This window comes from Oncorhynchus tshawytscha, linkage group LG03, assembly GCF_018296145.1.
Source record: "Oncorhynchus tshawytscha isolate Ot180627B linkage group LG03, Otsh_v2.0, whole genome shotgun sequence".
NCBI classification, from domain to species: Eukaryota; Metazoa; Chordata; class Actinopteri; order Salmoniformes; family Salmonidae; genus Oncorhynchus; species Oncorhynchus tshawytscha.
The window spans coordinates 72,259,405-72,282,565 of record NC_056431.1 but is presented as its reverse complement, the minus strand read 5'-3'; the positions used below and the strand labels follow the sequence as shown (position 1 = coordinate 72,282,565).

The 23,161-nt window shown below is 45.4% G+C and overlaps 1 protein-coding gene across 1 annotated transcript in view; it reads left to right on the top strand.

Annotated features, from left to right (window-relative positions):
• The first annotated feature begins 4,998 nt into the window (after window positions 1–4,998).
• LOC112224753 (tensin-1-like) overlaps window positions 4,999–23,161 on the top strand; it is a 298,598-nt gene continuing 280,435 nt past the window's right edge. The window contains 1 exon segment of the mRNA XM_042319964.1: window positions 4,999–5,395. Coding sequence (XP_042175898.1) covers window positions 5,294–5,395 — 102 coding nt within the window. The 5' untranslated portion in view covers window positions 4,999–5,293.

Below are 23,161 nucleotides of genomic sequence, written 5' to 3'. Positions count from 1 at the left end.
ACCTTTAGCTCATCTGAGAAATCCTTAAAACAGGGGGTTAGCAATGCTTCACTGCTGCATGGACAGGAGGTAAATACCTTCCCCCAAACCTGGAGGAAATCCGCTACGGGGGAGAAGACGGCCCCCAGGTGATCTGCCGCCCTATGACACTGCTCCATCAAAAGGCGCATTAGCCACCAATGGTTCTGGACTCTAGACTCTGAACAATGCCAGAGAAACCGTAATGAGCCTCACTCGGCCGGGATGACACATCAACTCAGACTAGCGCTGCTGCTCTCTCCCGGTCTCAGACAACCCTATTCCCGAGGTCGCTTCCCTCAGAAGACCCTTCCCCAGCAGCCCTAATCTTTCTCACTAAGTCAGCCCTGACACCCAATGGAAGTTGAACGCAGCCGGAGACAATGGTCACATCAACTGGTCCGAGCCAAAGCCTCCTGGGCATGTTTCCTCCCCAGGCGAACAGGATAACGATTGTGAGAATCTTTCATTTTCATTGTGCCTTAGGGCACAGGCGGTGGTACAAACTCAGCTGGTTAGTCTTTTTGAACTCTTTCCACTGGCCAAGCAAGGACGCATTAGCTTCACAAGCAGAGCAGAAAGTAGTTAGCTTTTAGCAAACACAAAAACCCTTACCAAGACCCAAATCATCTAGGGGGACGACTACTGTCTCCCCACTAACAGACACCTAAGTCGGAGCTGAGTCTCGTAGCCTTCTTGTGCCTGAAAAGTTTTTGCATGTGCTTTCTTCATTCAGGGATCTGTGCTCTCGATATGTGACACAGAGAAAACAATATGTTGAAATGCTGGGTCCTGTCTAATGTGCCAAACAAGGGGTCTCTGGAACTCTTAGTTTATAGCCAGATTTGCAGGTAAACAAGACACACGCCCATCCACCTTTCACTTGACTGCCTGTCAATTTGAGGCCCCATATAGTCGAGATAAGAGGAGTTGTGGTATATAACAGCTTATATACCTGGTAAAACAGCAAGCAAAGTAAGGACAAATAAACTTTTTCACAGACGGGGAGATTCTCCATTGGTTTGGCTAACTCTGCCATACTCCATCCTCCGTCCTCTCCTCTGTTTGAAAAATGTCAAAGGCAATCGAGGAGAGGAAAGGAAGAGAGGAAACATAGAAACAAATGTGCTTGTATGAAATGAGACTCTCCTTCTCCACTCGTACGTCCTCAGGCAAATGACGTTTACAGGGATGGATCCCAACATAAATGTGGAAAGGGATTTTAAAAAATGTAGCTAGTTGTGCAAGACATTTTATTGTTAAAATATTAAGTAGGGTAAGGTTTTTAAACGTGTGCCTGCTGCACACTTTTCTCCTTCCAGGAAACAACAGCTTATTCAAATGGGGTGTGGCAGATTTGCAACACTTCCGGGCTTCGTGTCCTTAGGATACTCTTCTTCTTCCTCTGTCGAAGTAGATCATCGAGGAGATGAGCAGCCTCTTTCATTTGCCTACTAATGAAATGACACTGTACTCGACCACATCGGTTTCCGGGTCATGGAGGAGAGAAGATGGAGGAGTTGAGGAGAACAATGTCTTTTGCCCGAATGAGAATCTCAGGGTCAGTGACACCCTTTGTACTGAAGTGTGTGTTGACTGCAGGCTCAGCAAGGCCTGATAGGCAGCCAGCTTGATAAAAACCTCAGTTTCCAGGAACAGTATAGTACGCTGCTGCCAATGTGACAGACCCCAGGAGTGCAAGTCAGTAGCGGTGCGTGGGTAAAATCACTGAGGAAGCCAAGCCAAGCCAGTAAAACATCCATATTACAACAAATGTTGTGATATTTGCATTGTTTGCTCTGTAACCCATCCGTCATATACAGTAGGGCTGTGACAACAAAAAGACAGTCACACGGTGGCAGAATAAATTGAACTACGCATACATTTGTTTTATCACAAAACCGGAGAGCAACATCTGTCCGGTGAAGTCCACAAGGCAAATTTAGCATGTAACAAACAGTTACATGACCTGCAACATGGTCAAGCAAGTTAATGTTTTCGACAGTTTACTACACAACTACTGATTTAGAACCACAGAGTTACCGCAAGTCAGAACAAATACAACAGGAGCACTGCCATTTCAACTTAAAAATGTAAACATCATCAAATCAACAAGGCTATATATACTTAGTTTAATACACTGAAAACAAACTTAAAGATACCAAAAATACACAAGTAAAAACATTTGTGGGACTCACACTACTTGTAGACTAGTTGAACGCCAATGTTCACTTTCATGTTGGCAAAATGGTCTATGGCTCTGTCATACATTTTGTTGTCATAAGCTAACTAGCTAAAATGATTGCTAGCCTAACTTCCTCGCATGGGCAACAATGAACCAGCTCACTTAACTAGCTAGTTAACATGAACCTAAAAGGAGTAGGCTACATCTAGGCTACATCAAATCAAATTTACTTATATAGCCCTTCGTACATCAGCTGATATCTCAAAGTGCTGTACAGAAACCCAGCCTAAAACCCCAAACAGCAAGCAATGCAGGTGTAGAAGCACATATTGAACATCAATCATCTCTGGGCAGTGCAATAACATATTAATTCATGGCTAGATCAGAATCACCCTCATAATCATTGGCCTGTACAGAGAATTAAGTCAAAACCACAAGTCCAAATCCCCATCTCCATCCAATGCTTAGGAAAGGGCCGATTTAGCAAGCTAGCTACTGCGGGACATCAACACAAGTAGACCAGAAACTAAAATTATGTTTTGCTTAGGATGTGATTTGATTGGTGTAAAGCCAAATCCAAACCGTCTTCCCTTAGGAGGCATTTTGCTCCACCAGGACAACCTACAGTTGAGTTCAGCTCAATGCTGATTGGCTAATTATGTAAAGTCAACGGAAGTCAAATGCTTCCTGGCATCAATCAATCAAATGCTACGGCCGCAACATGTCATATTCATTTGATCCAGACAGCATCAGATAGATGGGCTATACATACTGAGACAGAGGGTAGATGTTTCCATCGCTTGGTTGATTTCTCCAGTGAGATTCAGACATTAGCAAATTGACTGAAAATTATGAAAACACAGAGAGATAGACAACAACAAAAAAATCGTATTATTATTTATTTTTTATTGGTCAAATATTTGGGGAAGCCTGGCTTCCCTTGTCATTTATAAATACATGGTGCCAGTTACCCTCAAACTACTCTAAGCTTTGCAAAACCCCTGTCAGCCACAGTTTAAAAGAACCCACTACCATTGATTTTGGTAGTTAAAAATGGTGCCTCACTCAATGTAAGTAGCAGTGTTGTGGACTATAATCCTCCTAGACAACCCCTTCTCTAAAGGCACATTTAGCAAATGCATTCAGTACAATGAAAGTATTTTTGAACAGTGGAGTATATTAGCCAAACATTCACATCTTTAATATTCAGATACCTGTAATCCTCATGCAGGTACTGGTGTCTTGTCTCTTTAAACATCTCCATAACTCTCCCATCCCCAAACTCATCTGTGTGCGCTTCGGATCAGGTTGATGCCATGTGGGAATGTGCAGAATATTGTGTTGGATATCCATGGGAAGTTGATCAGAATCAGGTGGAGGGATCTGCTCTGCTGGTCTCTGGGAGGATTGGGACGCATAAACGTGCAGAATTCGGTGTGTCCTGCAGTGTTCAGTAGGACACACTGTAGCAAAATGCTTTGCAACAGAAAGCGAACATCTGTGTTCTTATTAGTCAAGTTCTGGTAGTACCTCCCTGTTTCATAATGTTTCAAAAACAAAATCCACCTACTGAACACGCCCCAGGTCCTGCGCAGAGAGAGCAAGATGATGGTGAGAGAAGGAGGACTCATAAAGCCGTGCAGGCCCAAGTCCGAAACCAACACATTTTTCTATTGCCCCCATCTGGCTGTGCAGTTCTCCAGCTCCACAGGGACTGTGTCCATGGCCCATTACACACGTGCCTCTTCGTCCATTGTGTGACCTCAGCCAAAGGCACTATGGGACCCCTACCATTTGCCTACGGGGTCATGACTTTGGTATTTTATTAGGATCCCCATTAGCTGTTGCAAAAACAGCAGCTACTCTTCCTGGGGTCCACACAGAACATGAAACATAATACAGAATTACATAGTACAGAACATTAATAGACAAGAACAGCTCAAGGACAGAACTACATACATTTTCTTTAAAGGCACTTATAGCCTATATATCAATGCATACACACAAACTATCTAGGCCCGATAGGGGAGAGGCGTTGTGCCGCGAGGTGTTGCTTTATCTGTTTTTTGAAACAAAGTTTGCTGTTTATTTGAGCAATATGAGATGGAAGGGAGTTCTATGAAATTAGGGCTCTATATAATGCTGTACGCTTTCTCGAATTTGTTCTGGATTTAGGTCATGTCATGCTGACATCATTTTCTTCACACCCATCACCCATTACATATTTCATAGTTGACACACTAAATATTACTATACATCAGAGGAAAGACATGCTACCATGTTGAAGTAACCAAAGAAAAACTTAACTGATCTTGGATTCATACACGTTTTCTTTGCTGGCTGTCTGCATGATGCACCAATCGCAGACCACGATTCTGTTTTCAAATCAGGAAAGACCCATCAGCTCACAACCAACTACTGTCAAAGGTGCAGAACTTAATGTGGCCATTGATTTTGGCTGACTGATGGTCGTGTGTATCCCAAGGATGGCCTGGAGGATGTCTGCATTTTGCCTTCAATGTATTCTTTACATGTTTTTAAATTCCAATTTTAACATGTTTTAAATTTGCATAGTAATCTATCAATCAAACAGTCTATTCAAATAAAGTTATGAAGTTACATCAATGCACACAGAGAGAGAGAGAGAGAGAGAGAGAGAGAGAGAGAGAGAGAGAGAAAGAGCGAGCGAGCTGTAGCTAGTGCTACTAGTATTACTAGTGCACAGTGCTCATAGTCATGTTTTTTATTTTTTCTTCACTTTCAAGCCTGCCTTTTCCTGAACAGCGGGAAAGCAGTTCGATGTGGGATTATGCATGGGGTTTAGTGGAAAACGGGAACCAAATTTGGTGCAAGACATGGAGTGTGAAATTTAGAGTGACCTGTTTATAGAATGCGTAACCGTTTTATAAAAGTGCTAGCGATATCGCGTACTATTTGAATAATTTCATCAAATTAGCAGGAACACAGGAGCGCAGTTTTACCTGCTTGAGTAAAGGGCCTGTGAGAATTCACTATGCGGAGTGAAAAACGTAGCTCTGAAATATTACGTTTTTGAATGGGTCCACGCGACTCTGATCTGAAGTTGCCTGGATGGGATGCACAGTGAGTTTCATCTGTTGTGAAGACGACCACCTACAGTTTTCTCCTGACCAACATGACAAAAAGAAAGAGAACAAGAAACTGTTGAAAAAGGTAGGAAACATCACCCATTCCCATAATTAACACACCATCTTTTCATTGATAGCGCAGAAAAGTGGTCACGGAAAATGGCACGTTTTTAATTTGACAATGTATTTTATGGGGCAGGGGGTCTATTCCTAATAGTCTAACTCTTTCATTCACACAATACAAGGTGGCCAACCATGCATTTTTTTTGTGGATTAATATTTATCTGTTTTCAGTGGCGATTTTAGCATGTACATCTTGATGGGGCAAAGAAAAAAAAAGTGGGGTGCATGCCAGCAAAGCCACTACACAACACCAAACAATACATTATTTGCACTATAAAGGCGACAAACAACAGCAGTCCCAACATCTTACCACTGCTACACCTGGCTATCAGTGGAGCCTTGTCTGGCAGCGAAACAGTTCATTCAGCCTCATTTACTACCTTTAAAAAAACCCATAGCTGATATGGCTGACTTGCTTTAATAAATGTGGTTTCTACTGACAATTGAGATGTACAAACTATGGCATAAGGGGACGACAAGCGGATAAGAGGCAATCCGTAATTTCGATTAAGACATTAATGAGCGAGCTAGGACGAATGTAGTCAATATAACTATTTGTTCAGCACTTTTGAAATATACAGCGACAGAATTCAGAACATGGACCGTTCTTACAGTGTTCTCCCTGTACACCAAGTCAGAACCATAGGATAAATATAGGGGGCATATCAGCAGACAATGAAAGCTCTTACAAAATTTGATGATTTACTTTCTCGAAAACATTTTATCAAATCAAATCAAATTTTACTTGTCACATACACATGGTTAGCAGATGTTAATGCGAGTGTAGCGAAATGCTTGTGCTTCTAGTTCCGACAATGCAGTAATAACCAACAAGTAATCTAACTAACAATTCCAAAACTACTGTCTTATACACAGTGTAAGGGGATACAGAATATGTACATAAGGATATATGAATGAGTGATGGTACAGAGCAGCATAGGCAAGATACAGTAGATGATATCGAGTACAGTATATACATATGAGATGAGTATGTAAACAAAGTGGCATAGTTAAAGTGGCTAGTGATACATGTATTACATAAGGATGCAGTCGATGATATAGAGTACAGTATATACGTATGCATATGAGATGAATAATGTAGGGTAAGTAACATTATATAAGGTAGCATTGTTTAAAGTGGCTAGTGATATATTTACATAATTTCCCATCAATTCCCATTATTAAAGTGGCTGGAGTTGAGTCAGTGTCATTGTCAGTGTGTTGGCAGCAGCCACTCAATGTTAGTGGTGGCTGTTTAACAGTCTGATGGCCTTGAGATAGAAGCTGTTTTTCAGTCTCTCGGTCCCAGCTTTGATGCACCTGTACTGACCTCGCCTTCTGGATGATAGCGGGGTGAACAGGCAGTGGCTCGGGTGGTTGATGTCTTTGATGATCTTTATGGCCTTCCTGTAACATCGGGTGGTGTAGGTGTCCTGGAGGGCAGGTAGTTTGCCCCCGGTGATGCGTTGTGCAGACCTCACTACCTCTGGAGAGCCTTACGGTTGAGGGCGGAGCAGTTGCCGTACCAGGCGGTGATACAGCCCGCCAGGATGCTCTCGATTGTGCATCTGTAGAAGTTTGTGAGTGCTTTTGGTGACAAGCCAAATTTCTTCAGCCTCCTGAGGTTGAAGAGGCGCTGCTGCGCCTTCTTCACGATGCTGTCTGTGTGAGTGGACCAATTCAGTTTGTCTGTGATGTGTATGCCGAGGAACTTAAAACTTGCTACCCTCTCCACTACTCTTCCATCGATGTGGATAGGGGGTGTTCCCTCTGCTGTTTCCTGAAGTCCACAATCATCTCCTTAGTTTTGTTGACGTTGAGTGTGAGGTTATTTTCTTGACACCACACTCCGAGGGTCCTCACCTCCTCCCTGTAGGCCGTCTCGTCGTTGTTGGTAATCAAGCCTACCACTGTTGTGTCGTCCGCAAACTTGATGATTGAGTTGGAGGCGTGCGTGGCCACGCAGTCGTGGGTGAACAGGGAGTACAGGAGAGGGCTCAGAACGCACCCTTGTGGGGCCCCAGTGTTGAGGATCAGCGGGGAGGAGATGTTGTTGCCTACCCTCACCACCTGGGGGCGGCCCGTCAGGAAGTCCAGTACCCAGTTGCACAGGGCGGGGTCGAGACCCAGGGTCTCGAGCTTGATGACGAGCTTGGAGGGTACTATGGTGTTGAATGCCGAGCTGTAGTCGATGAACAGCATTCTCACATAGGTATTCCTCTTGTCCAGATGGGTTAGGGCAGTGTGCAGTGTGGTTGAGATTGCATCGTCTGTGGACCTATTTGGGCGGTAAGCAAATTGGAGTGGGTCTAGGGTGTCAGGTAGGGTGGAGGTGATATGGTCCTTGACTAGTCTCTCAAAGCACTTCATGATGACGGATGTGAGTGCTACGGGGCGGGAGTCGTTTAGCTCAGTTACCTTAGCTTTCTTGGGAACAGGAACAATGGTGGCCCTCTTGAAGCATGTGGGAACAGCAGACTGGTATAGGGATTGATTGAATATGTCCGTAAACACACCGGCCAGCTGGTCTGCGCATGCTCTGAGGGCGCGGCTGGGGATGCCGTCTGGGCCTGCAGCCTTGCGAGGGTTAACACGTTTAAATGTCTTACTCACCTCAGCTGCAGTGAAGGAGAGACCGCATGTTTTCGTTGCAGGCCGTGTCAGTGGCACTGTATTGTCCTCAAAGCGGGCAAAAAAGTTATTTAGTCTGCCTGGGAGCAAGACATCCTGGTCCGTGACTAGGCTGGATTTCTTCCTGTAGTCCGTGATTGACTGTAGACCCTGCCACATGCCTCTTGTGTCTGAGCCGTTGAATTGAGATTCTACTTTGTCTCTGTACTGACGCTTGCACTGTTTGTATTCGGTCATGTTACCAGACACCTTGCCCTGATTAAAAGCAGTGGTGATTAAAAGCAGTGGTTCGCGCTTTCAGTTTCATGCGAATGCTGCCATCAATCCACGGTTTCTGGTTAGGGAATGTTTTAATCGTTGCTATGGGAACGACATCTTCAACGCACGTTCTAATGAACTCGCACACTAAATCAGCGTATTCGTCAATATTGTTATCTGACGCAATACGAAACATGTCCCAGTCCACGTGATGGAAGCAGTCTTGGAGTGTGGAGTCAGCTTGGTCAGACCAGCGTTGGACAGACCTCAGCATGGGAGCCTCTTGTTTTAGTTTCTGTCTGTAGGCAGGGATCAACAAAATGGAGTCGTGGTCAGCTTTTCCGAAAGGGGGGCGGGGCAGGGCCTTATATACGTCGCGGAAGTTAGAGTAACAATGATCCAAGGTCTTTCCACCCCTGGTTGCGCAATCGATATGCTGATAAAATTTAGGGAGTCTTGTTTTCAGATTAGCCTTGTTAAAATCCCCAGCTACAATGAATGCAGCCTCCGGATAAATCGTTTCCAGTTTGCAGAGAGTTAAATAAAGTTCGTTCAGAGCCATCGATGTGTCTGCTTGGGGGGGGATATATACGGCTGTGATTATAATCGAAGAGAATTCTCTTGGTAGATAATGCGGTCTACATTTGATTGTGAGGAATTCTAAATCAGGTGAACAGAAGGATTTGAGTTCCTGTATGTTTCTTTCATCACACCATGTCACGTTAGCCATAAGGCATATGCCCCCGCCCCTCTTCTTACCAGAAAGACGTTTGTTTCTGTCGGCGCGATGCGTGGAGAAACCCGTTGGCTGCACCGCCTCGGATAGCGTCTCTCCAGTGAGCCATGTTTCCGTGAAGCATAGAACGTTACAGTCTCTGATGTCCATCTGGAATGCTACCCTTGCTCGGATTTCATCAACCTTGTTGTCAAGAGACTGGACATTGGCAAGAAGAATGCTAGGGAGTGGTGCACGGTGTGCCCGTCTCCGGAGTCTGACCAGAAGACCGCCTCGTTTCCCTCTTTTTCGGAGTCGTTTTTTGGGTCGCTGCATGGAATCCACTCCGTTGTCCTGTTTGTAAGGCAGAACACAGGATCCGCGTCGCGAAAAACATATTCTTGGTCGTACTGATGGTGACTTGACGCTGATCTTATATTCAGTAGTTCTTCTCGACAGTATGTAATGAAACCTAAGATGACCTGGGGTACTAATGTAAGAAATAACACGTAAAAAAACAAAAAACTGCATAGTTTCCTAGGAAAGCTAAGCGAGGCGGCCATCTCTGTCGGCGCCGGAAGTAAACTATAATGTAGGTTACATGTGCACGATCAAGTCAGAACAGTGGGCGAAATTAAGAGGGGAAAATAGACCAAATTATTAGGGTGAGGCACATGGGCTACTAACAGCTTAATACACAACATACACTTAGTATTACTTTCTTAGCTACAGTAACATATCTCCCTGGCATATTACATAGTTTATGCAGCAACATACAATACATTTTTGGACTGAAATTTTTGTCCTGTGCTCACTTGAACAGGAAGTTGACACGGCGTTCCTTCGTGTTCAAATTTTGGCATTATACTTTGTCATCAAAGTCTGACATTTTCTGGACTTATGGTGTTTTCAAGACAACTGGGAACTTTGGGAGCTCCTTTTTGCCCAAGTTCCCAGTTGTCTTGAACTCATTGAAGTCAGATTTCCTAGTTCCAAGTTAACAGTTGTTTTGATCACGGCAGAAATCATGATTGACAGCATGGCCAATGTTGAATGATTATAATATTAAGCTTGGAAAAGAGACCCTTAAACCCTCAATTTGGACCATACACCCACTCCACTGAATAGGAGGCTAGGGATTACTTTGCCATGCTTGCAGTTAGCCACTGATGCCTTCCAAACCACTAATTGTTAAATTTGCGATTTCCAACTTGTCGTGTAATGTTTATGTCCAATGAGCACCGAAACGTTTGATCTATAATTTCTTTTAATTTGACAAGGATTAAAAAGAAGTTGCGGGTAGATTGTTGACTTGATTCATGATGATGACTGCTAGCTAAGATTTTGAAAGTATGATATTAACATCAGTCCAATCAAAGCTACTGTAGATATAACGTGATTTGACGTCATTTTATCTGTGGCCAATGACCTTGAGCCTTCTTGGATGGGCACTTTAATGTAACTCTATGGCAGCACCCAAGGGGCTTGAATTTCTGAGCACTATCCTTCAATTTGGCAGAGATGTAGTGTCCCCATGAGTGACAGAACACTGAGCCAATCACGGCGCAACTAGAGAACATTGCCAACCCCCTACACTCCGTATTTTCCACTGGCTGCCCCACCATCACAGAAAGCACTGAGCTAGGCTGAAACACCTGCATTTTGGAGCTGCCTTACTCAACAAAGCAAAAATGGAGACTCAATGTATTATTATTATTTTTTCTTTACATTGTTTGCAAACTGATCTGTAACACTTATTAATTAATGCCAAAATAACATGCAAAACAGGAAACCCTTGATTTTTGTCCGTTTTGTTTTGCAAAAAATGTGGGGCTCAAAACAAGTGGGGTTCTGCCAGTTCAAAATTGTGTTTAGATATATTTAACTGGTTGAGAGTTTGTCACCCTTGGTGAACATAACTCAGAGAAAATAGATATCACATGTGGCTTTACACAAGGTTCAATTTTGGGTCCGGTACTGTCCAGTTAATATACACTACATTACCAAAAGTGTGTGGACACCGGCTCATCAAATATCTCACTGCAAAATCATGGACATTAATATGGAGTTGGTCCACCCTTTGCTGTTATAACAGCCTCCACTCTTCTGGGAAGGCTTTCCACTAGATGTTGGAACATTGTTGCGGAGACTTGCTTCCATTCAGACACAAGACTATTAGTGAGGTCAGGCACTGATGTTGGGCAATTACATCTGTCTCACAGTCAGTGTTCCAAATCATCACTAAGGTGTTATGATGGGGTTGAGGTCAGGGCTCAGAGCAGACCAGTCAAGTTCTTCCACACCGATATCGATAAACCATTTCTGTATGAACCTCGATTTGTGCACAGGGGCATTGTCATGCTGCAACAGGAAAGGGCCTTCCCCATACTGTTGCCACCAAGTTGGAAGCACAGAATTGTCTAGAATGTCATTGTATGCCTTAGCATTAAGATTTCCCTTCACTGGAACCAAGGGGCCCGAACCATGAAAAACAGCCACAGATCATTATTCTGCTTCCACCAAACTTTACAGTTGGCACTATGCATTGGGGCAGGTAGCGTTCTTCTGCCATCCCCCAAACCCAGATTCGTCCGTCGGACTGCCAGATGGTGAAGCGCGATTCATCACTCCAGAGAACGCGTTTCCACTGCACCAGAGTCCAATGTAGGCAATCTTTACACCACTCCAGCCGACACTTGGCATTGCGCATGGTGATTTTAGGCTTGTGTGCGGCTGCTCGGCCATGGAAACCCATTTCATAAAGCTCCTGACGAACAGTTCTTGTGCTGACGTTGCTTCCAGAAAAAGTTTGGAACTCGGTAGTGAGTGATGTAACCGAGCTATAGTACGCGCTTCAGCACTCAATGGCATCGTTCTGTGAGCTTGTATGACCTACCACTTTGTGGCTGAGTAGTTGTTGCTCCTAGACATTTCCACTTCACAATAACAGCACTTTGAGTTGATCGCGGCAGCTCTAGCATGGCAGATATTTGAAGAACTGACTTGTTGGACAGGTTGCATCCTATAACAGTGTCACGGTGAAAGTCACTGAGCTCTTCAGTAAGGCCATTCTACTGCCAATGTTTGTCTATGGAGATTGCATGTCGGAGTGCACACCTCCAAACTGGGAAATGGCTATTTGACTAAGGAGAGTGATGAAGTGCTGCATCAAATTACCTGGCCTCCACAATCACCTGACCTCAACCCAATTGAGATGGTTTGGGATGAGTTGGACAGCAGAGTAAAGAAAAAGCAGCTAACAAGTGCTCAGCATATGTGGGAACTCCTACAAGACTGTTGGAAAAACATTCCTCATGAAGCTGGTTGAAAGAATGCCAAAGGGTGGCTACTTTGAAGAATCTCAAATATAAAATATATTTTGATTTGTGTAACACTTTTTCGGTTACTACATGATTCCATGTGTATTATTTCATAGTTTTGATGTATTCACTATTATTCTACAGTGTAGAAAATAGTGAAAATAAAGAAAAACCCTTGATAAAGAAATAATGAAAAACCTTTGAATGAATCGGTGTGTCCAAAATTTTGACTGGTACTGTATACTGTATTAGAGTGAGCCATTTCAAGAATCCAGTATTTAAATACATATGCCGTGTGTATAAACACGGTTATTAAAATAAAATTTGCATTAGTAGACATATTAGAATAAATGATTTTAGGGATACAGTATTTAAATGCACAGTTTTTCAAACTTATGGGTGATTCACGATATAATGTACATCTTGATTTAAAATGTTCTCTAAAAAATATTTGTTGAACAATTAAAGGTCAAATAGACTGCATTTAAAACAGTCAATAATCTAATGAATACAGAGCTTTTGAAAATATACCTAGGCTGAATATATGCCTTCCACAACCAAGACTTACTAATAATTAAATGATTTTTTTATCAATATAGTTATACCTTCTTTTTTTGTTGTTGCAATAATCACTGATAAAAATTATAAAAATTCCTTTCTTTGTTACAAATTTAACCAGAACCATGCGTAATGCACATTCACTAATAATGTAGCAGGCATTACTGAGCATTCCGTTTCCAGAATGAATGTTAATTGGTACATCCATTTAAGTAGTGTCTGCTCTTGCTCTAAATTTGAGAAGTTGAAACATAAACAGGGTATGGTTCGAAAGGTTAACTTCTCCTCTATTACAGTAAAATAATGTCTCAATGTGTTTCGGATTACATGTGAACGATTCTGTTGGACCAAACCTCAAATGCAAATAGCGAGTTGAAACCGTTTGTCAGCAAGGAAAAGGGATCTCTCATCTTTGTTGTTGTAAGTGGTTGAGGGTTTCACTCATAAAATCTGTCCAAAATACACACAATTCGTTTATGCGCTTATTTTGAACTGAACCTTGTCGCCTGCCTTCCCACCTTTGGGACAACGACTTCCTTTGTTAGGGCAGAGACATGAGCATCTCGTCATTATATACAGATCTCTGGTGTAAATGGGAAGGTGCACAGCACAGAGGAGCGACGGAGACGAGACATAATGAGAACAAGCTGCACACAGAACGTCGAGGTTAAAATGTTGATAAAGTATTATTTCTTCACATTATATGCGCACAAGGCAGTAGACGACGTGCAAATGTTCATTCCATCATGAAATGAGCGGGAAAACACCTTTTCAAAAAGGAACTGCTGATGGAAGTAGTTTCCTATGACAGAGTTAGAAATGTATATCTGTTAGAAATGTACATCTGTTAGAAATGTAGCAAGAGAAGAGATCTAATAGGCTACTTTGAAGCAAGGTAAGACATGCCTCAGAAAACATTCAGGTTTCTAACAATTAAGTATATGTTTTCAAAATACATACTGCCTCCAGCTCATTGCAAAGTGGTGTGTGACGAGTTGATGATGAGTTGATGAAGCCTGCCATCCGTTACCGTCTGATCCTTCAAAACAACTGGGAACTTGGACTTCTCTGACTTCCGACTTGAGTGCTTTCCAGACAACTAGGGGGAAAAAAAGAACGAGCTACGACTGAAAAATAGTTCTGAATGGTCATCCAACTCGGGAACTCTGGTCTCTTTCCAGAGCTCTGACTTTCCAACCTGAAGATCACTGTCGTGACCTCGTATTCTTCTGAGTTTTCCAGTTGTCTTTAAATTACCATACGGTTAAGGCGCTGTCTGACATATTTTCCACTCAAAGGCTCTCTATCTGTATGCTGTAGGCGTGTGATAAACAGGATATATAACGAATATACTGTACACACACGCCTATTTAATTACACTAGAATGATGCATATTAACCTATAGACCGATAAGCATGACCAGTCAAATGTATTTCAAACGACTGATATTTCCATCAATGAATTGGCTAAAAAGTATTATTTCACAATGGGATTTTTTTTTCTCATCTTCTACACACACACACTGCTCTTACGACCACTCTAATTAATCAGAGACCGACGGCACTTATCCTAATCCTCAGAACAAATGGCCTTCATCAGGTGGGAATACATCAGAGCAGAGGAAGGAGAGAAATATTCAGGACACGGGGGAATTTGGGGGATTTACAGAGAGCCCGAGGGAGAGACCACAACTAACCTACAGGGGGCAGAGGGAGAGACCACTACTAACCTACAGGGGGCAGAGGGAGAGACCACTACTAACCTACAGGGGGCAGAGGGAGAGACCACAACTAACCTACAGGGGCAGAGGGAGAGACCACAACTAACCTACAGGGGGCAGGGGAGGACCACTAACTAACCTACAGGGGGCAGAGGGAGAGACCACTACTAACCTACAGGGGGCAGAGGGAGAGGCCACAACTAACCTACAGGGGCAGAGGGAGAGACCACTACTAACCTACAGGGGGCAGAGGGAGAGGCCACAACTAACCTACAGGGGGCAGAGGGAGAGGCCACAACTAACCTACAGGGGGCAGAGGGAGAGACCACAACTAACCTACAGGGGCAGAGGGAGAGACCACTACTAACCTACAAGGGGCAGAGGGAGAGGCCACAACTAACCTAGGGGCAGGGGGCAGACCTACAGGGGAGAGACCACTACTAACCTACAGGGGGCAGAGGGAGAGACCACAACTAACCTACAGGGGGCAGAGGGAGAGACCACTACTAACCTACAGGGGCAGAGGAGAGACCACAACTAACCTACAGGGGGCAGGGGCAGAGGGGAGAGACCACTACTAACCTACAGGGGCAGAGGGAGAGACCACAACTAACCAGGGGGCAGGGGGCAGAGGGAGAGAGCCACAACTAACCTACAGGGGGCAGGAGGGGCAGAGGGGAGAGGACCACTACTAACCTACAGGGGCAGGGGGCAGGGGCAGGGAGAGGCCACAACTAACCTACAGGGGCAGAGGGAGAGACCACTACTAACCTACAGGGGCAGAGGGAGAGGCCACAACTAACCTACAGGGGCAGAGGGAGAGGCCACAACTAACCTACAGGGGGCAGAGGGAGAGGCCACAACTAACCTACAGGGGCAGAGGGAGAGACCACAACTAACCTACAGGGGGCAGAGGGAGAGGCCACAACTAACCTACAGGGGGCAGAGGGAGAGGCCACAACTAACCTACAGGGGGCAGAGGGAGACCACTACTAACCCAGGGGCACCACTACTAACCTACAGGGGGCAGAGGGAGAGACCACTACTAACCTACAGGGGGCAGAGGAGAGACCACAACTAACCTACAGGGGCAGAGGGAGAGACCACTACTAACCTAGGGGCAGGGGGCAGAGGGAGAGGCCACAACTAACCTACAGGGGCAGAGGGAGAGACCACTACTAACCTACAGGGGGCAGAGGGAGAGACCACTACTAACCTACAGGGGCAGAGGGAGAGACCACAACTAACCTACAGGGGGCAGAGGAGAGACCACTACTAACCTACAGGGGGCAGAGGGAGAGACCACTACTAACCTACAGGGGGCAGAGGGAGAGACCACAACTAACCTACAGGGGGCAGAGGAGAGACCACTACTAACCTACAGGGGCAGAGGGAGAGACCACAACTAACCTACAGGGGGCAGAGGGAGAGACCACTACTAACCTACAGGGGCAGAGAGGGAGAGACCACAACTAACCTACAGGGGCAGAGGGAGAGGCCACAACTAACCTACAGGGGCAGAGGGAGAGACCACTACTAACCTACAGGGGGCAGAGGGAGAGACCACAACTAACCTACAGGGGCAGAGGGAGAGACCACTACTAACCTACAGGGGGCAGAGGGAGGGAGGCCACAACTAACCTACAGGGGGCAGAGGGAGAGGCCACAACTAACCTACAGGGGGCAGAGGGAGAGGCCACAACTAACCTACAGGGGGCAGAGGGAGAGACCACAACTAACCTACAGGGGGCAGAGGGAGAGGCCACAACTAACCTACAGGGGGCAGAGGGAGAGGCCACAACTAACCCAGGGGGCAGAGGGAGAGGCCACAACTAACCTACAGGGGCAGAGGGAGAGACCACAACTAACCTACAGGGGGCAGAGGGAGAACCACAACTAACCTACAGGGGGCAGAGGGAGAGGCCACTACTAACCTACAGGGGGCAGAGGGAGAGGCCACAACTAACCTACAAGGGGCAGAGGGAGAGGCCACAACTAACCTACAGGGGCAGAGGGAGAGGCCACAACTAACCTACAGGGGCAGAGGGAGAGACCACAACTAACCTACAGGGGGCAGGGGGCAGAGGGAGAGGCCACAACTAACCTACACAGGGGGCCACAACTAACCTACAGGGGGCAGGGAGAGGCCACAACTAACCTACAGGGGCAGAGGGAGGACCACAACTAACCCACAACTAACCTACAGGGGGCAGAGGGAGAGACCACTACTAACCTACAGGGGGCAGAGGGAGAGACCACAACTAACCTACAGGGGCAGAGGGAGAGGCCACAACTAACCTACAGGGGCAGATACAGGAGGGAGAGGCCACAACTAACCTACAGGGGGCAGAGGGAGAGGCCACTACTAACCTACAGGGGGCAGAGGGGGAGAGACCACTACTAACCTACAGGGGGCAGAGGGAGAGACCACAACTAACCTACAGGGGGCAGAGGGAGAGACCACTAACTAGCCAGGGGCAGGGGGCAGAGGGAGAGACCACTACTAACCTACAGGGGGCAGAAGGAGAGACAACAACTAACCTACAGGGGGCAGAGGGAGAGACCACAACTAACCTACAGGGGGCAGAGGGAGAGACCACTACTAACCTACAGGGGGCAGAGGAGAGACAACAACTAACCTACAGGGGGCAGAGGGAGAGACCACAACTAACCTACAGAGGCAGAGGGAGAGACCACTACTAACCTACAGGGGGCAGAGGGAGAGACAACAACTAACCTACAGGAGGCAGAGGGAGAGAGGCCACAACTAACCTACAGGGGGAGGAGAGAGGGAGAGACCACTACTAACCTACAGGGGGGGCAGGGAGAGGCCACTACTAACCTACAGGGGGCAGAGGGAGAGGCCACAACTAACCTACAGGAGGCAGAGGCCACAACTAACCTACAGGGGAAGAGGGAGAGACCACTACTAACCTACAGGGGGCAGAGGGAGAGAGGCCACAACTAACCTACAGGGGCAGAGGGAGAGACCACAGCTAACCTACAGGGGGCAGAGGGAGTATTAACAGCAGCAGGAGTAGTAGTAGCAGTAGTAGCAGTAGCATCAGTAACAGTAGCTGTAGTAGTAGCAGCAGTAGTAGTAGTAGCAGTAGCATCAGTAGTAGTAGCAGTAGCAGCAGGAGAGGTAGTAGCAGTCACAGCAGCATTAGCAGTAGTAGTAGCAGTAGCAGGTGTTGTAGTAGTTGCAGTCGCAGCAGCAGTAGCAGCAACATTAGCAGTAGTTGAAGCAACAGTAGCAGTAGCAGTAGTTGAAGCAACAGTAGCAGTAGCAGTAGTATTTGTAGTATTAATAGTAGCAGTAGTAGCAGTAGTAGTGGTAGTAGCAGCAACAGTAGCAGTAGCAGTAGTAGTAGATGTAGAAGTAGTAGTAGCAGTAGTAGCGGTAGTAGTCGTGGTAGTAGCGGTAATAGTAGTAGTAGTAGTAGTAGCAGTAGTAGTAGAAGCTGTAGCAATAGTAGTGTTAGTAGCAGTAGTAGCGGTAATAGTAGTTGTGTTAGCGGTAATAGTAGCAGTAGTAGCAGTAGAAGCAGTAGCAGTAGTAGCCTCATTTTTATCTCCCACATACAGTGTGGTCTGAAATGATTGACACCCTTGATAAAGATGAGCAATAAGGACTGTATAAAATAAATAATTCAAATACTGAGTTGTAATTGTACACACCAAACAAATGGAAAATTATGTTATTTTATACAAATACAATTTCTCAGAGAAAGAAATTTTGTTTATCAAGTAATATTTGTGGTATTCTAAAGTCATTCAAGATGGCTGCCAACTGGGTTTTGTGCGCTCCTGCAAAAACTGAATCCATTCTAAAATCATGTTTTTTACCAGCCATCTTGACATTTGCTTGAACCAAAGTCTTCTATCATCGCTTTGGCCATAGATTACTGCTGTCATTTCAGAATATTTTTGTTGGCCCTGTTGACTTGCAGCATCTAGTCTACCCTACACTGTCTGGTGTGGCGCACACAGATGCCCCCATCAAACGCTGCGAAGACTGTGCTTCCCAACATTCTCTTGTGTAACACGTGATCCTGAGGACACAAGGTAGATGACCTTTATTCTGTGACACAGGCTAACGAGACTGACATTGTAGCTGTTGACCGAGTCTTGGTTAAAGGAAGATGTCCCAGACTCAATAGTCAGTCTTTAAGGCTATAGTCTGCATAGAAAGGACAGAGTAACCTCATGTGGTTAGGTTGTAGCCATGCATAATGCACAGCATCCATCACAAGTTTTACTGGACCTTGAGGACGATGGCTTTGAGTGTTTGTGGACTTGACTGAGACCATCTCTCCTACCACGTATGTCTGCTGTCCTCTATAACCCTGCCAACATGTTCTAAGGAAGCCCGATCTGACTCCCAGGTCCTGGAATATACCCCAAAATGCCTGAGTACTATTCAACGCAGATATAGTCGTTAAGGTATGTGATTCTTGGTGATACTAACACCCTGAAACATGGTCCATTATGCACTCCATTTGGACTAAAACAAGTGGTGTCAAAACCAGCTAGAGGCTCCAATCAACTTCAGTCCATCACCAGCCCACCTGCCACCGATTGGTTGTTCTGACCATCAAACCGTATTCTGTTCAGCTGGCCTATGGCCAAACACACCATCAAGATCAGTGTTCAGACTGCGCTGCACCCCTGAATCTAAGAGGCTCTTAGTTCTCCAACTCAACATAGAAGATTCCAGTGCGGTGTATCAAGCTAAAGTTGACATCAACCAGGCCATTGGAAGGAGCTACATCACAACACCTGATAAGCCATGGATGACTCTTCAAATAAAGGAGCTCATTGTCGATAGGCAGAGAGCTTTCCAATCAGAGGACAACCGTGAGTACAAGGGACTGCTCCGAAGTGACATGTCTCATCCAATATGCTAAGAAAAGATACTACGAGGATGAAGTCTCTCATCAGTCTCTCAAGTCTCTCAAGGACAGTGAAAACTGGTTAAAGTCCATTAAAAAGCTAATGTGAGCTGCAGAAGACCAGAGTGGGAGAGTTGACACAAAGACAGAAGAGGAGTGTGAAACCCTGAGTCTTCACTTGTCTTCTGTGTGGAAGAACGTCACATGCAACATCCTAAGCTCGGCGGTTGAAAGCAGAATCTTGGCAAACTTCATTACTGAAACCTACAGTAATGGACAGGTCAAGATGCTTCTTTTCAAGGTGAATTGGAGGAAACAAGCTGGTAAAGACTGCACCCCTGCCTGGATTCTCAAGAGATACAGTTCATTGAGGAGCTTGCCCCTGTTTTGATCGGCTTGTTCAATGCTTGCCTAGAAATTGGACATTTCCCCTCCTAGTGGAAAGACTCACTAGTCTGGGAAGTACCCAAGAAAGTCAGACCACAGTTCCCTTAGGACTATCGTTAGATCAGTTCCCTCAGGACTATAGTCAGATCAGTACCCTCAGGACTGTCGTTAGATCAGATCCCTCAGGACTATAGGCAGAGCAGTTCCCTCAGGACTATAGGCAGAGCAGTTCCCTCAGGACTATCGTTAGATCAGTTCCCTCAGGACTATAGTCAGATCTGTGCCTCAAGACTAGAGTCAGATCAGCTCCCTAAGGACTATCGTCAGATCAGTTTCCTCAGGACTATCGTCAGATCAGTTCCCTCAGGACTATCGTCAGATCAGTTTCCTCAGGACTATCGTCAGATCAGTTTCCTCAGGACTATCGTCAGATCAGTTCCCTCAGGACTATTGTCAGATCAGTTTCCTCAGGACTATCGTCAGATTAGTTCCCTCAGGACTATCGTCAGATCAGTTCCCTCAAGACTAGAGTCAGATCAGTTCCCTCAGGTCAGATCAGTTCCCTCAGGACTATCGTTAGATCAGTTCCCTCAGGACTATAGTCAGATCTGTTCCCTCAAGACTAGAGTCAGATCAGCTCCCTAAGGACTATCGTCAGATCAGTTTCCTCAGGACTATCGTCAGATCAGTTCCCTCAGGACTATCGTCAGATCAGTTCCCTCAGGACTATCGTCAGATCAGTTCCCTCAGGGCTATCATCGGATCAGTTCCATCAGGACTATCGTTAGATCAGTTCCCTCAGGACTATAGTCAGATCTGTTCCCTCAAGATTAGAGTCAGATCAGCTCCCTAAGGACTATCGTCAGATCAGTTCCCTCAGGACTATCGTTAGATCAGTTCCCTCAGGACTATAGTCAGATCTGTTCCCTCAAGACTAGAGTCAGATCAGTTTCCTCAGGACTATCGTCAGATCAGTTCCCTCAGGACTATTGTCAGATCAGTTTCCTCAGGACTATCGTCAGATTAGTTCCCTCAGGACTATCGTCAGATCAGTTCCCTCAGGGCTATCATCAGATCAGTTCCATCAGGACTATCGTCAGATCTCCTTTCTGAGCTGTGTTGGCAAGGTCTATAAAGGCATTCTGAAGGACCTACTACTACAGGAAACTGAGTCTGCAATTTGTAGTTCGCAGCATGGTTTCATGAAAAGCAGATGGACTGTGACAGCCTTGATGCACGTGGCACAAAGCTGGCAGATTTCTGTCGACGCAAATTTGATGTCGACCCCACCTTCATTGATTTCACACAGGCCTTTGACACTATCTACAATGGACAATTTCTACACCCTCTAAGCAGACTAGGCACTCCGAAACCACATCTGTCTCTCAATCCACAGCTATCTTTTAAAAGAGATGGAATTCACCCTAACCACAATGGTGGATTCCAGGATTATTTTCAGCAAAATTGCAAACTCTTTTAGAGCCTGACAGGGTCTGGTAGTGCTCCAGTCATCCCGTACCGAATAAGCGACAGAGGCCTTGGAAAGCATATCAGCTCCTGTAGAAATGACACTATGGTTAGTGTGAGTAACCTAATTTATGTTCCTCTAGCTCTGCCTTCTAGTGAGTTTATACAAACTGTCATATCCTACCATTCTGATAGATTGGAGACTGTCAGAAAACGTGGTTGTAACGATAATAAGTAATTTGGTTGTTATTACGTTGTTATTACGTTGTTATTACGTTGGTTACCTGGAAACAGATGCCCAAGGGGCAGAGTGGCCCACACTCATTGAATATGGCACTTTTAGGCCTCCCGGGTTGCGCAGTGGTCTAAGGCACTGCATCGCAGTGCTAACTGTGCCACCAGAGATTCTGGGTGGCACACTATCGCAGCCGGCCGCGACCGGGAGGCCCATGGGACGGTGCACAATTGGCCCAGCGTCGTCCGGGTTAGGGAGGGTTTGGCTGGCAGGGATATCCTTGTCTCATCGCGCACTAGCGACTCCTGTGGCAGGCCGGGCGCAGTGCATGCTGACCACGTCACAAGGTGTACAGTGTTTCCTCCGACACATTGGTGCGGCTGGCTTCCGGGATGGATGGATAGGCATTGTGTCAAGAAGCAGTGCGGCTTGGTTGGGATGTGTTTCGGAGGACGCATGGCTCTCGACCTTCGCCTCTCCCGAGTCCGTACGGGATTTGCAGCGATGAGACATGACTGTAACTACTACCAATTGGATACCACGAAATTGGGAAGAAAAAAGGGGTAAAAAATACATAAAAAGAATATGGCACTTTTAAATAATTAGTAAAACCTTTGTGAATGACCTCATTACTGAGTGCAAAGTTGATTGCATGTTTATCCCTGAAACACGGCAGTCTTCAGACTGTAGTGTCGCTCTTATTAAAGCTGTAGTCTGAGGGGTAGGCTTTTCATACTCTATCAGAAAAGAGAAAAGGGTTGGGGGGGACATCTCTAAGGACATTTAATTTGGCGACATAGGGTCTTTTGAGCATCATGCTATACTGTTTAAATGTCAGCCCCCAGTGCTGGCTATAACCCTGTATAGGCCACCAAAGCACTGCCCCACTTTCTTTACTGATCCTTCTGCACTAATGTCCATGAGAACTATGATAAAATCATTGTGTGCGCGATCTTTATATTCATGTTGACAAAGAGGCTGACTCCGAGGACATAGAATTTATGGATCTTTTTAGCTCTATGGACTTTATCCAACATGTTGCTGGGCCCACCCATAACGGCCATACTCTGGACCTGGTTATTACCAAGGGGAATTCTATTGACGTATCCTCTATTGTTGATGTAGCTTTATCTGATCACCACTCTGGTGATTTTACTACGTATTTGCCCATATGTCAGGGTAATACTGAATACATTATTAAGAAACACTATCCTACCTCGGAAGTTGCTACAGAGTTTATTGGGTGTATGAACAATACTCCACCATTTATTCTGCCTTTCTCTTGTGATGATTTAGTTGAGAACTTTAATAGCAAATTAAGGGCAACCATTGATGCCATAGATCCAGTACGATTGAAAAAAGCCACATCCAAAGAGAGAGCCCCTTGGATGAGTGAGGAAACTAATCAATTAAAGATAAATTGCAGAAAGGCAGAGTGGAAGTGGAGAAAGTTTCAGGTACATTATGATATTCTAAGAGAGCATCTTGGCATACAGTGCATTCGGAAAGTATTCAGACCCCTTGACTTTTTCCACATTTTGT